At 49.9% G+C, this 13,087-nt stretch overlaps 1 protein-coding gene across 3 annotated transcripts in view; it reads right to left on the reverse strand.

The window, feature by feature from the left end:
* Nucleotides 1-13,087, reverse strand: part of LOC138390738 (carboxyl-terminal PDZ ligand of neuronal nitric oxide synthase protein) — a 283,588-nt gene that overhangs the window by 16,635 nt on the left and 253,866 nt on the right. For 2 of the 3 annotated variants that reach the window (XM_069480285.1, XM_069480284.1), the window contains exons 8-10: nucleotides 11,917-12,096; nucleotides 3,890-4,055; nucleotides 2,289-2,441 (exon numbers count right to left, since the gene is read on the reverse strand). In XM_069480285.1, the coding sequence (XP_069336386.1) occupies nucleotides 2,289-2,441; nucleotides 3,890-4,055; nucleotides 11,917-12,096 (499 nt within the window). Of the gene's footprint in view, nucleotides 1-1,432; nucleotides 2,442-3,889; nucleotides 4,056-11,916; nucleotides 12,097-13,087 lie in introns of those variants that run through there. The other variant, XM_069480286.1, reaches the window with a different exon arrangement.

Below are 13,087 nucleotides of genomic sequence, written 5' to 3' on the forward strand. Positions count from 1 at the left end.
TTCTCCAAGACCATTTTAGAAGCTACTTTCCCCACTCACCCCCCAGCCACATCCCACACAAGCCTTCTCCATCCACATCCCACACACCTAATCCGTCAGCCTCTGGCATCATCCTTAGCACCCACTGGCCTTGAGAAAACAGACCTTTCCCTCCTCTGGACATTCAAAATCCTAATCCTCTAAGAGGTCTAAGACTCAAGGAAGCTTGGGTTAGATTTTGCAAGCTGCGTAGGCTCAGCCAAACTGGATTCCTGACAGCTGCTCCTTCGCTTTCATGGACCTCACTTTCCTGGTTCTTCCTTCCCTGTGCAGCTGGACCTACTTCCAATGGCCAATTACAACACAGAACAAAACAAACAGAACCATGCCTTCCCCAACTAAACGCATGTTAGGAAAAGAACACAAACCCATCGTTGATTCAAACACCCTGGAGATCCCCATTCTCTTCTTTCTGGTCACAAACCCACATACGTGTATACACCTTCCTTCACACATGTGTATACACGCACGTACACAAACACAAAACCCCGTCCTATTTCCACTGACACCCTGATGCACCAAGGAGGGCTAATGTAAAGCTGCATTTATTCCCTTCCATTTGGACTTTCTGGTCTACAAGAGATCCAACTGTGGCTACAAGAAAAGCATTGCACTTTTATTTCTATAAATTCTAAAGCAAAGCTAAGGTTGACGAACTCCATTTGGGGCAATCATATCCTTCCCAACTGACCCTCTAATAATACTGCAGTCTGGGTCTATAGCTTGTTGTCCAGGACTAGTATGTCTCAAGCTCTCTCTTCAGGCATTTGAAAATCTATTAACAGCCACTTACGGCCCTATCAGGGATAAAGGAGCTTTTCCTCACCACCCCAGTCAGCCTGTTGGCAAGTGGTGATCCCTAGGCCAGGCCTGGATTGTAAAAGATGAGAGAATTGCACATGGCACTTTGTACAGGAGTGTTTGAGGCACGTACCCACAGAGATGGGCCAAGAGTGATGTGGCTGTGGTCCCTGACCTAAGTGGCAGTGATTCCGGAGAGTGGACAAAAGCAGTCTCAGCTATCAGCCTGTGTCCATTTCTGTCTCTCTCTTTTTTTTCTTTTTTGCAGTAAAAACTGACCACTTCTGCCCAATGGAGGGGACAGGTTGAGAGGTAAGGCTGGGGCCTCTGGGTCTCAGAGGCTTTCGTAGAGGCAAAGTGATACAAAAGCTTCAGCTGGCACAGCCCCAGAGGCAGGACTCGGGGAGGGAGGGGCACTTGCCAGCCTCCATTGAGGTGGGCTGGGCTGCAGGCAGGGGGCACAGGGTTTCACAACTGAAGAATCAGACCTAAGTGACTTAGGGCAGAAAACAGGCTCTTCTCCCTTCGTACTCTCACAGCCAGGGCCTCAACCACGGTCAGGCTCCCAGGCCCCCAGGCTCCCTCTGAAGCAACACCCAACACCCAGCTAGAGCAAATGTTTGGATTCAATTCTTCTAAAAGCTTATCCACTGTGACACATCCCAGTTCCATGCTCACACTATAAAAAGCAGCCTGGCTTTTGCAGCACAGAGCACTTAACCTCTGCAATCTCAGCAAGGGCCTGGAGAAGGACTTTCTCCCATAAAGGTCAGAGGAGGGCTAGGCAACTCATAGCTTCCTGATATCCCGAAACAAAGTACCTGAGAAGGTACCAATGGCTTCCCTTCATGGTGAGGACCACGGAGGTGGGGAGTGCAAGGGAGTACAGGGAGTCACGCACAGCAGAGGGCCCTGATGATGCAGCGGGAGGAGCAGGTCCTCCAGCAACCTCCACCACCGTCTAGTCACAAGTAGGAAAGGAGCTGATCCACCTCTGGGGATCCAATTTCTTCCCCACTTTACTCTCCCAAGCGAGACCCTACTCCTTTTCTGGAACCTCACACTCCAGGCCCGGGCATTATCCTCAGCAGTGCGCGCTGGCTGGGCGTTCCCCTCCCCGGCGGCAGCCAGACACGGCCCCTCAATACCACACCGCCTCCTGCGCCATCTCCTCGCCCGCGGCCCCTACACGGCGATCTCATCATCCAGGCCATCGCCCAGCTCCTGCCTCTGCAGGACATTCAGCAGGCGCGGCAGCTCTTCCTGGGACCACGAGTCGCGCTCCTCGCTCTCGTCCGTGTTGGACTCGTACTCTGAGGCGATGCCCGACTCCCGGAACTTGATGAGCTCCAGGCTGCCCAGGAGCGGCTCGCCCTGCGCCGGGGGCGGGGTGTCCTCGGGCGGCAGGAAGCGAAAGCATTCCAGCTTCACCAAGCAGTCGCGCCTACCTAAGGGGCTGCCCGCTGGGTGGGCAAAGTCAGCCAAGCCCGCGCCCAGTGGCGGCGAGTGCAGGTCCTCTGGCTTAGGGGTCGTGGGGTCACAGAGCACGGGCAGGGCTCCTGAGCGGAAGGTGATCTCCAGCAAGCTGTCCTGGGAGCCCACTGGATGGGGAGACAAGAGGGAGAGGAGGGGCGGTGTTAGGCAAGGGTGCTGATAGGGGAAGCCCGCCCTGACAGCCTCTGCTCCTGCAAGAGTCCCTCCCAGACCAGCTCAGCAGCACCACTCAGGGGGTTCACAACTCTTAATACTTTACCTCTTCCTCGCGCTCCCACTAGCCCCCGACACACCCGGATGGAGGGAAGGTGCTTTGGGAACATGGTAAAGGCTGGGCAATGAGAACCACCTGATGTGGCGGGGAGACCACTGAATGCCTTGAAGGGGGTGTGTGGTAGGAAGGTTAACCAACTGAGAGAACCATGTTAAAAGTATGTGGTTATTCTTAGTACAATCTTGTAAATCAGCCTTAATTAGGAGACAGCAGGGTCTCAACAAAAATCTGGAAAATCCAGAGAGGCTTATAGAGCGGTGAAGTGCAGTGGTTCCCAATCCAAACCCTTGGGCCACTTAAAAAATGGACTCCCAGCCCTGGCCCAGTCCTAATGATGCAAAATGTGTGTGGGTTGGACCCAGTAACATGCATTTTTTTTTTTCTTTTTAGCTGATGGGATTTGGGGAAACCACTAGTTTAGTCAGAAAAAACTAGTTTTGCAATTAGATCTAAGTTTGAATCTTAATTCAACCCCTTGCTAGGTCTATAACCATGAGCTAGTTACTTAACTTCTCTGAGTCTGTTTCTTTATCTGTAAAACTGGCATAACAACATCTACTGCCATAGAGATTAAATGAGCTCACCTGTCAGTTTCTGGCACAATAGGTGATCAATGGATATTTGTTGGTCCACAGCTAACACATAATCTAAGCATGTATATAACCTACAGGTAAGCTAAAGACGAAGGCATGGAGATAGGCTGCCTTCTGCTTCCTAGTCCCGTGTGGAGGTGGCCGGGTGCAGAGGCAGCATCTCAGACCACGAACTAGGTCACCTCTGTCACTGCCCAGCACAGCTGTCTGGTCAGTTACTCCACTGCCTTACCCATTAAACATGCTGCTACCAGTTTTTTCTATGCCACAGAGTTGTGAAATATACAGTGCAGAGAGAATAGTAAACAAATAGTTTGAAGTCTCCCCCAGAGAACATGACACCTAATCGGTGCTCAGTTGTACGTTGTATTGGAAAAGCCTACTGAGAAAGAAATTGGCTGCCTTAAGATGTAGATACCAGAGCCCCCATCCAGTAGAGACTAGAGGAGCATGTGACATTGAAGCCCCAGCCCAGGAACTGGATTAGACAGCAGCCAAGATCTCCTCCAGCCCTGCAATTCCATAACTCATGCAGTACTTGAAGAGGACAAATATGCAGGCCTTTGTTTTCTGTTGGAATACAGGGGCAGGTCAAGGTTCCAAAAAAGCATCACCAAAAGCTTTAAGAAAAACATGTTTTCCAGAGCCTTCTCAGAGGGAGGCAAGGCTGGGCAGGGCACTGGCTTACTGGCATTCTGTCCCGACAGCTTCAGCTCCAGCTCCTGCACCTGCTTGACCAGCAGCGAGATGTGCTGGAGCATGTCCTTGTTCTGCAGCAGAAGCTGGTGCACGCGAGCCTGGGCCTCCAGCCGTGCTGCAGCCTCAGCAGCCAACTGGTCCTTCAGCAAGTGAACCTGCAGAGAGGAGGCAGCGGCAGAGAAGACAGGAGACAGGACGTGAATGCGCATGAGAGCTGCTGGTGGACGACGGGGCCGGAGATGCCCGCCATGTTCAGTTCAAGACGAAGAAGCCCTTCACAGACAGAATGGGCATCTGGGCTTATATCTCTGGAGGAAGAGGAACCAAAAGAAGTTTTCACTGGCCCCGTGAATCTGTGTGTCCCAAGGGAGGGCCAGCATGCGTCACTCAGCTACCACTCTGGGCTTCACAGCAAGGGCCAGAGGTAGGAAAGAGCCATCTACCCCCTGCCTGCCCTCACAGCACTCCATCCTGGCTCTGAGAACTCCTTCAGCATCTAATACAGCACTGCCATGTCAAGGGAGGGACTCTTTTATCATCCTGTCTTTTAAAAAACAAAAACTGATATATTGACCCACTGGTTAAGCAACAGCATCACAACAAACCCCCATATAATCTTTCCTTTCCGCTCCTTGCACCCAAACATAACAAGAAATAGGAAGCACTACATGGGACTTTTTAAATTAGCGGGGTGGTTGTGATAAAGCCTGTCTTTTAATGTCTGCGGGTGTCAGCTGCTTCCCATGACTTTCCTTTCAGTTCCCTTGGCAGGCACCTAGGACCATGATTCGTACCTGGTAGGGATCAAATGTTTGCTGACAGACTCGTAAGAGGGCCTCCTCCAACAAGCCCCAGAGGGCCAAGGTGAACAGTTTACAGCACCCTCAACAATTCACAGCCTTCTCAGGGAAGAGCAGCTGGCAAGGGCACACTCGACATGCTCGGGGCCCAGTGGCATCCACAGCTCTGTTCTTGGAGAATAATCCTCATGTGGAGATAAAACTCAGTGGGAGGAGATGGGGCAATTACATCAGGACTCTGGCTTGAAGAAACTGAGTCCCAAGGCCAATAACAATGTTCACATGTATGTGATTCTTGTGCCAAGTGGATAAAGGGTTCTCCAGGGAGAGGTGCAGCAGGAGGCCCATGAAGAAAGGGAACTAATGAATTTGGTGGCATGGACCAAGGCAGCTTATGGTGAAGAATGTTTTCTTGGACCAAAAGCATGGTGTGGACAAGGACACAGAGCCAGGTGACCCAGTGGGAGCGGTGGAATGAGGATGGAGGAGGAAGATGGGAGTTGGAAACATTAGCTGATTCTCTTGCTCAGAAAACAAATGCTTAAACTTCTGAAGAGGAGTTTGCTCCAAAGAGATTCACATTTTATGGGGGAGTAAAGGACCTTGTCACCTTACAGTCTGGCCAAGTGACCTGCCAGCCCAGTGTCTGCCCCTCCCAGCAACCAGCACTCAGAGAATTATATACACTCTTGGGTGCAGTGGCTCCTTCCCTCTCTGCCCAGATTTGAGGACCTGACCTTCCAATTAGCTCTGCTTTTAACTGTGTGGAGCCACTAATGAGGTTTGCTGTCACTTTCCATTAGTGGCTCCCCAGGGCTGGACCCATCTTTCCTCCAGGGGATGTCGTGTAAGGAATCTAAAGTAAGTCTGTCCTCCCTAAAGCACTGTTAAGGACAGAACTGATATTTTAGTCAAGAAGTCAGCTTCATTTGCTGCCTCATACTAACTGCGAAAAGATCTGGAGATGGGAGAGATCAGGTGTGATGCAGTGAACTATGTGTTTGTTCTTCATCCTGTTTCCTGGCATACAGCTCCCAAAACCCTTAGAATCTCCAGAAAGATAAGAGTGTCTTTTGTATAGCTTATGAGATGTCTCGTGGCTGGGGAACTATAGGTAGCTTCAGGAAGGGGGCTGGTCACAGGAAAGACCAGGCATGATTAGAGTCTTGGGACTTTTCAGATCCACACCCAACCTCTGGGGAAGGGAGAGGGGCTGAAGGTTAAATTGATCACCAATAGCCAATGATTTAATCAATCATACCTACATAATGAAGTCTTTATAAAAACTCAAAAGGACTGGGTTTGGGGAGCTTCCAAGTAGCTGAACACATGAGGGTTCTTGGAAGGTGGTGTGTCCAGAGAGGGCATGGGAGCTCCACGTCCCTTCCCACAACCTTGCCCTGTGCATCTCTTCTATCTAGTGTTCATCGGTATCCCCTGTCATATCCTTTATAACAAACCGGTAAATGTAAGTAAAGTGTTTCCCTGAGTTCTGTGAGCTGCTTTAGCAAATTAGTTGAACATGAGGAGGGGTAGTGGGAGCCCCAGTTTATAGCCAACTGGAGAGAACTGTAGGTGACAACCTATTACCTGCTATTGTCATCTGAAGTTTGGTGGGACTAAGTCCTCAAACTATGGGAGCTGACACCATCTCCAAATAGATAGTGTCAGACTCAAATTGAGCTAAAGGATACCCAGCAGGTGTCAACAGCAGAAGTGCTTGCTTGGTTGGTGTGTGGGGAAAACCCCCAAACCTTTGGTCACAGCAATGTGTTGTGAGTATAGCAGGAAGAAACTGAGTTTGTTTCTTTCTATATCCACTCAACAGGGAATGAAGTGCCAATACTATTTTAATCTGGATGTCAGGTGGTAGGTGGATATTAAGACTTTATCCTCCTTGGAAACTGAGGAACGGAGAAATTTCACCCGGGAGTCCCTGAAATCCATTTGGTTCTGAGGAATATGGCAATTGCTGTGGGAAGCCCACAGACAAGCCCCCAGAGAAGGGTCAGCTTAATCGTCCACCTGCAAGTGCTGTTACTTACTCTAACTCTAAGAGTATCACTGAAAGCAACCTACTGAGCAAATAAAAGTTGTTATTCTTTTTCTATTTTCCTTGCAACCAAACAGAAATGTCAGACAGAAATGTGGAACAAAGTCTTTCAGTGGATGTAAACAAAGAAAGCAGAGGAGTCTGCAGACCACTAACTGGCATCTCTCGGGGGCTCCCTGCACGAGAGCTACAGACTCAGGTTCCTGCATCCCAGTCTGAACATCTCAACAGAACAGGCCATTTGCAAGCACCAGCCCAGGAACTGGAAGGCTGTCAGTGATTATTCCCTAGGCAACTGCAGGTAATTCACTCTCTCTGGACCTCAGCAGCTCCACCTGTCAACCGAGAGGGCTGGCTAGAGGCTCAGACAGTTGATGATGCCATATCCAGGTGGACACAGTGGTTAATAACAGGGTCAATTTGTTAATGGCTCACTGAAGAAAATCCTCAGTTCCCCATTGTGAAGTCAGACAATTAGGATTGAGGACAAAGAGAAGTTCCCTCTTACAGTAGCCAAGGGGTGGGGGGAGTTGGAGGCTTCTTTCGTAGGTGCCCACATTCCAATGGTAGAGTGCCATCAATACCTGAAAGATGACCCTGAATCAAATGCTTCTATCACAAATCCACGGGCACCAAGTGCCAGGAGAAAATGCTCCTCATACCAGATTAGGTTTACCTCTGCCAGTGCAGAGTTACACCATTCCTGGTGTTTTCAAGCCCTGTGAATATGGAAGCACTCGCTGCTGCCACTGCCCAAACCAGCACTAACGAACCCTTCTGCTTCTGCAGCTGTCAAAAGTGGCATTGGGCATAAGGCTCAAACCTCATGCTGCGGCGAATGCCGCAAAAGAACCCAAACCAGGCCACGCTGAGATAAATAGGCCCGGACACTTCTTTTAACTTTGAGGCAAAGTGTTCTGTATCTAACATAGGCTGAACCTGAAGCACTGAAATGCGACAGCGGTATTTACAGTCCTGGTCTGGGCAGTCCACAACAGCTCTCTGTGCTCTGTTTCCCTGTTCATACAACAGGAGCCGAGAGCACCACCTCCTCCCCAACAGACAGGATATTTATTTGTATTTCACATGCTTTTCTTTCAAAGAATTAAACACCTTTTGGGAAAGTAGACCATATTAATCACTGGAAAGGTAAGAGCTTCCTCTTTCCAGAGCTGCGTCATCTTTGGCAATGACTACTGCAGTCACAGACTAAGTCAGTGAGGTGGCACGCAGTGATGTGGCACTAAGGCCACACGTGGAATGCCAGTGCTCAGAGGCCCAGCTCTGCACTCTGGCCACAGCATGAAATGCATAAGTTCAGCTCTGCACCCTCTAGCTCTATACCACTCCCCACAACTCTGGCACCCACCCTCAACCTACCCAGCAACACCAGACCATTGACCCACTCACTCTCCAGCCTACTTGCCTGGACTCCAGCTCCTCCATCAGAAGTGGGGGCAGGGCCAGGCTGGAGTTAGGGAGCAGCAGGCACATGGAAATGGCAGTGGAGAGAACCAGAGCAATTTGCCCCCCCCCACACACGGGACACACAAGCAGAGGCAGGCGGCTGTCTCGGCATGCACACAGCAGGGACTTGGGCAGTGCACACCAGAGTGCTGGGGACTGGGAGAAGCCACAAGGACAGATGCTAAATCTAGGGCCTGGGGTGGGGATGCAGAGTTTTATTTAGCACTATTCCATTAACTGACTACAGCACACACAATCGTGAAGCATAAATAACCAACTCCTTGTTCCTGAACAAGCAGAAGTGGCAGCAGATAGAGAAGGAATCTTTAAATAGCAATACTGAGCTGCACTAACATTTTCCTCACGAGCTAGGCCAGGAATTGGCAAACTGTGATGAGACCTGGCCTACTTGACTGCTGCCAGCCAGCCAGTGCCCAGATCAAGTCTGGAGCTACGCAAGCCCACCCAGCAGCCATGCAGGTGCCAGCTACATCCCAGCTTGGATTCAAGGCTTGGCTATACTCTCATTCACACCCTTGAACTTCTGGTCCATCTATAAGCAGGAAGCTAGTGCAGCCAGGCAACCCGCATGCTGGGTCAGGAGAGTGGCAGAGGAACCTGGGTATTCACTATTTACACACTAAGGTCTAACTAATCCAGAAATACATAAGAGTTGGTTGGATACCACCTTTGCCCATGTACCTTTAAGGCCATGGCACGCCCCTTCTAGACCAGCTCTGAACCAATTTGGGGTGAACTGGGAGAGGTCTTGAGGTCCAAATCAGAGCACTGTGAAGGAGACCTAAGCCTGGTCCCCATGGCAACAGAAGAGCCAGACTGGTCTATGAGAGGAAATGGGAGGAGGGGGATATAAATATTGCAACAAGTGGCCCCAAGAGTACACCTGTCTGCAAGAAACTGCCTTAGATTTTTATCCAGGAACCAATAGGAAAATTTGGATGCTCCCAGAGAAAAGGAAAATGTGTTCCCACCTGAAATGCTGAGGCCACACACTTTTACTCATCGGCATTTTGGGGACGGCTTGTAGTTTAAAAAAGAAAGACAGAAACCTTGTAGTTTGGTGGCGATAGAGTCTGACAGAACAAGTAAAAGCTGACATCATGCTGAAAAACGAAATCATCCCCACCCCACTTGTGCAGAGAGACCAAGCATGCTAGATGTGGTCTATTTCCAATGTGTGAAAGATGCCAAGGAAAACTATTAACCCAGCTACATCTCTTACATAATTGATTTTACCCGAGGATATGGATACTAATAGAAAGCCCTTGGATTAAACACTACAAAGAGAGTGGAAGAAAGAGGAGTGTGCAGGGCTGCGAAACCTCTGACCGAAGGGCCGTTTAGGACTGACTCCATCTGCAGGACAGGGGACCAGAAGTCCAGCCGGTACGATACCCCTCCTGTGGGCAGCAAAAGCAAGACGCAAACAGAAAGGAGGTGGTCAGAGACGGACTGATGGGAATGGCAGAGAGAGGTAGAGAAGTATGTTCAAGAAGCTATCAGATGACCTCAAGGTCTTGTCCCACCTAAAGATTTTAGAAGTCTACAACTCTACTCAAAGTCATCTCATCAATGTGGGACACGGATACCCCACAGTGGCCTTTCAATCATGTCACTGCTTGTACGAGATGACTTTGAGTCAAGCAGGACACTGTCAACTATATTCAACAGATTGCAAATGAGTGAGAGGCTGAGGGTGCCCAGCCTGTGGAAGTGGCTGGAACTGAGAAAGGCTCAGAAGCAAATCCTGAATACTACACTCCTCCCTTCCCCTAGAGTCACTGTATTCTAGGCGAGAGGCCATTAAAATAGGGCCAGGGCAGGAATGCCCTGTTGAAACAGATGCTCGATTCTGTACCAGAAAACCACTCTTAGGGTTTCATCCGGACTCTGGTAGATCCACAGTAAGTTACAGGTCTTGCTGCTTTGTGCACTGTTTCCTTCCACCGCCACAACACGCTCGTTGTGTAGATTATAAACATGCAAAAAGTTTCTCTTTAATGACTTCAAATTCAAATGCTTCTCTGATAATATGAATATGCATCAAGCCCACTCTTAGATAAATAATAATTACTTGGCAATTGATACGCTGAAAGAGAAAAGTTTTATGCTTGGACAATGGATTTGTATTCAGTGGGAAACTTTTAGAAATGATGTGACGAGGGAACAGCCCCCGGTGCAGGAGTGCTCGGGCTTTGTGCTCCCGCCAGGGAGGAGGGATTCCCAGACTGCCACGCCATCACTAACTGCAGGAGAGGAATTTTTTTTTTATTTTACAAAGAGAAATGATTTTTTTCCTCCAAATATAAGATGACATTATGACATTCCCTCCTTTCTGTTGCTGTTTTGGAAACACCTGCAAATCCTCCTAGCATTACCACACATCGTTTTGTTTCACCAAAAGGCCCCAATAACTTGAGAGCGGAGTCCCCCTGATTCCAGTCTACTGAGACAGTGTCACAAGAAGGTCCTTCCAAGACCCAAGTCACAGCAGATCCCATATGCCTAGGCTGCTGGACACTTCCTCCAGGTGTACACTCGGAAGGACAGCTCTGCCTGGGGGATGCACCCCACCCAAGAGCCAGGAGAAGACTAAGCAGAAGATACAACAGGGATCAAGAAGCACTCCCTGGAGAGATCTGCTCCCTGCCATTCTAGAATGCAGAAAACCTGCATTCATCAGTCTGGTCAAGCAGATGCAGAACACCGTTGCACAGAGCTGCCTTTCCGCACCCCCCAGCAACCCTCCCCAACTGACTGCCCCACTCTCCTAATTATCTTCATCCACCCATCAGGCCTGGCCCTTACCTCAGGATTCACCTTTAAAAGGTATGAATGAACATGTCTTCAACATTCCCTGATTGCCCATGGCAGAGATGAAGCTCAGACTTCCAGCTAAGTTCCAAGGAAGATGCGGACTACAGTGTCTTCCACAGAAAGCAAATGAGAAGAACCCTTGCTAAAAGCAGCAAGGGAGGTCAGCTCACCCATCCCCTACAAAGCAGCAGTAGCCCAGCAAGTCTTTGGGGTGCAAACACTACCTTGATCCTGAGATCTAAGCCAATTCTTCTCATTATGGCTCAAAATAATATACCTACATTCCTATAAGATAAATCCCATTATAATGAAATCCAAGGCCAGTAATGTATCAAATACTGCCTGGAATAAGTAGATCACTAAATAGAGGCTTGGAAATCTGTTATGGACAAGGAAGTTGGGATGCCAGGGTAGCAGTCTTTGCAAGGGTGTTTGGCACAAATTCATACATTAAGTGGTTTTCAGAGTGGTATCACAAACTCACACCTGTCCTAACTCTGAAGGCATCTTTTCCCACCCGGAACACCAGGAAAAATAAGGCAGGAAGGGAAGGGTGGAATCGTGTGCATCTTTTTCCTTGCTAAGTTCAAGTCATTAACCAACAACATCCAGCCAAGCCAGCCAAGCCAGCCAAGCCCAGCTCAGAGCGGGGGATACGTAGGAAACCAAAATGTGCCTTTCCATTTCAACCACGTCCCCCTCCCACCTCCCCCACTCCCCCAGAAGCGATGACCCAGTAGCATGAGCGATTCCTTATGGCTCCCTAGATTTTACACCTGCCCTGAGCCCCTTGCTAGGGAAGGCGCGTCAAGCCCATGAGAGTGGAGCCTGCGAAGTAGGGAGGAGGCTGAGGAGAACCTGGGCCACAGCCACTTGTGTCTGCTGCTGCTGCTGCTGGAGGAGCTGCTGGAGGAGCTGCATCTGGTGGTGAGTGGACAGTGGCGTCCCCGTGTCCAAGCCTGGTGGCTTTGAGGATGAAGAGGGCAGCAGCATCCGGGGCGAGGCTGTGAGCATGGGCTCCTGGGGGTGCGGCGGAACCTGAAGGAGAAGAGAAGACAGAACACAGCATGTGGACAGGAGCCTTTTTAGGACCCCCTTCTCTATTATACACGTGGCATGTACTTGGGAGGACCGAAACGGCAGATGACAACGCGGCGTCTCCAGTGGAAACGGGAATGGGGCTCCAGGGTGTAACTGCCTGGGTCGGGACCATCCAGCCAGAAAATCTTATTTGGACACCTCAGTAACTGCTCTGAGGTGATGGGAGACAGACAGCTGATACCACCTCATCCAGTTATACCCTATTGTTGAGTTACTTGAGGTCTAGACTCAGAAGAGCCTATTTCTACAAAACATGGCTACCGACCACCCACTCTCAGAACAGGAGGAGGTGGCTCCAACCCTTCAGGGTCTGACAGGCTCATGAGTGGAGCGCTAGAGGAAGGACATGTGAGGGGGCTGCCCCAGCCCCACGGCCCCCTCTCCAGTGACCTGGCGGCCTGCAGGAACCACAGCCACCAGGGAAAAGAGTTTGGACAGTGATCTGGAGAGATTCTCTATTAGATGGAAGCGGTTTCTGTCCCCTTGCCTCCTGTCTCCCTCTCCTGTACACACTTTTACCAAGACGGCTGCTGTGATTCACAGAATTCAACAGCAGGGAGAGACGTTCTGTTTCTGGCAATTCCACTGCCCATCCTTCGCGCATGCAAGAGGAAGGCCCCCAGTAATAGAGGGCTCTTGCCACTTGCAGAGGACAAATTGGACACTGAGGAGAATGTCAGGCAGACAGAACCGAGTTGCCCTCCAAACTACACAGATTCCTCCTCTGATGAACTGGCCTGACAATCTGCATCCGGGATGAGACATATGGACCATGAGGACACTGAGGTGCTCGGGATGCAGTGAAATGGCTGGGAACCTACGGGTAGAGCCATCGGTTGGTAATTTTCCTTCTGGGTTTGCTTTGTTTCAGAAATTTAGTTTTGTCTTCAGGTCGGAATGTGGTCAAGTTCTTAGTTTTCATCTAGAT

The sequence above is a fragment of the Eulemur rufifrons genome, chromosome 8, assembly GCF_041146395.1.
Source record: "Eulemur rufifrons isolate Redbay chromosome 8, OSU_ERuf_1, whole genome shotgun sequence".
In the NCBI taxonomy this organism is placed as follows: Eukaryota; Metazoa; Chordata; class Mammalia; order Primates; family Lemuridae; genus Eulemur; species Eulemur rufifrons.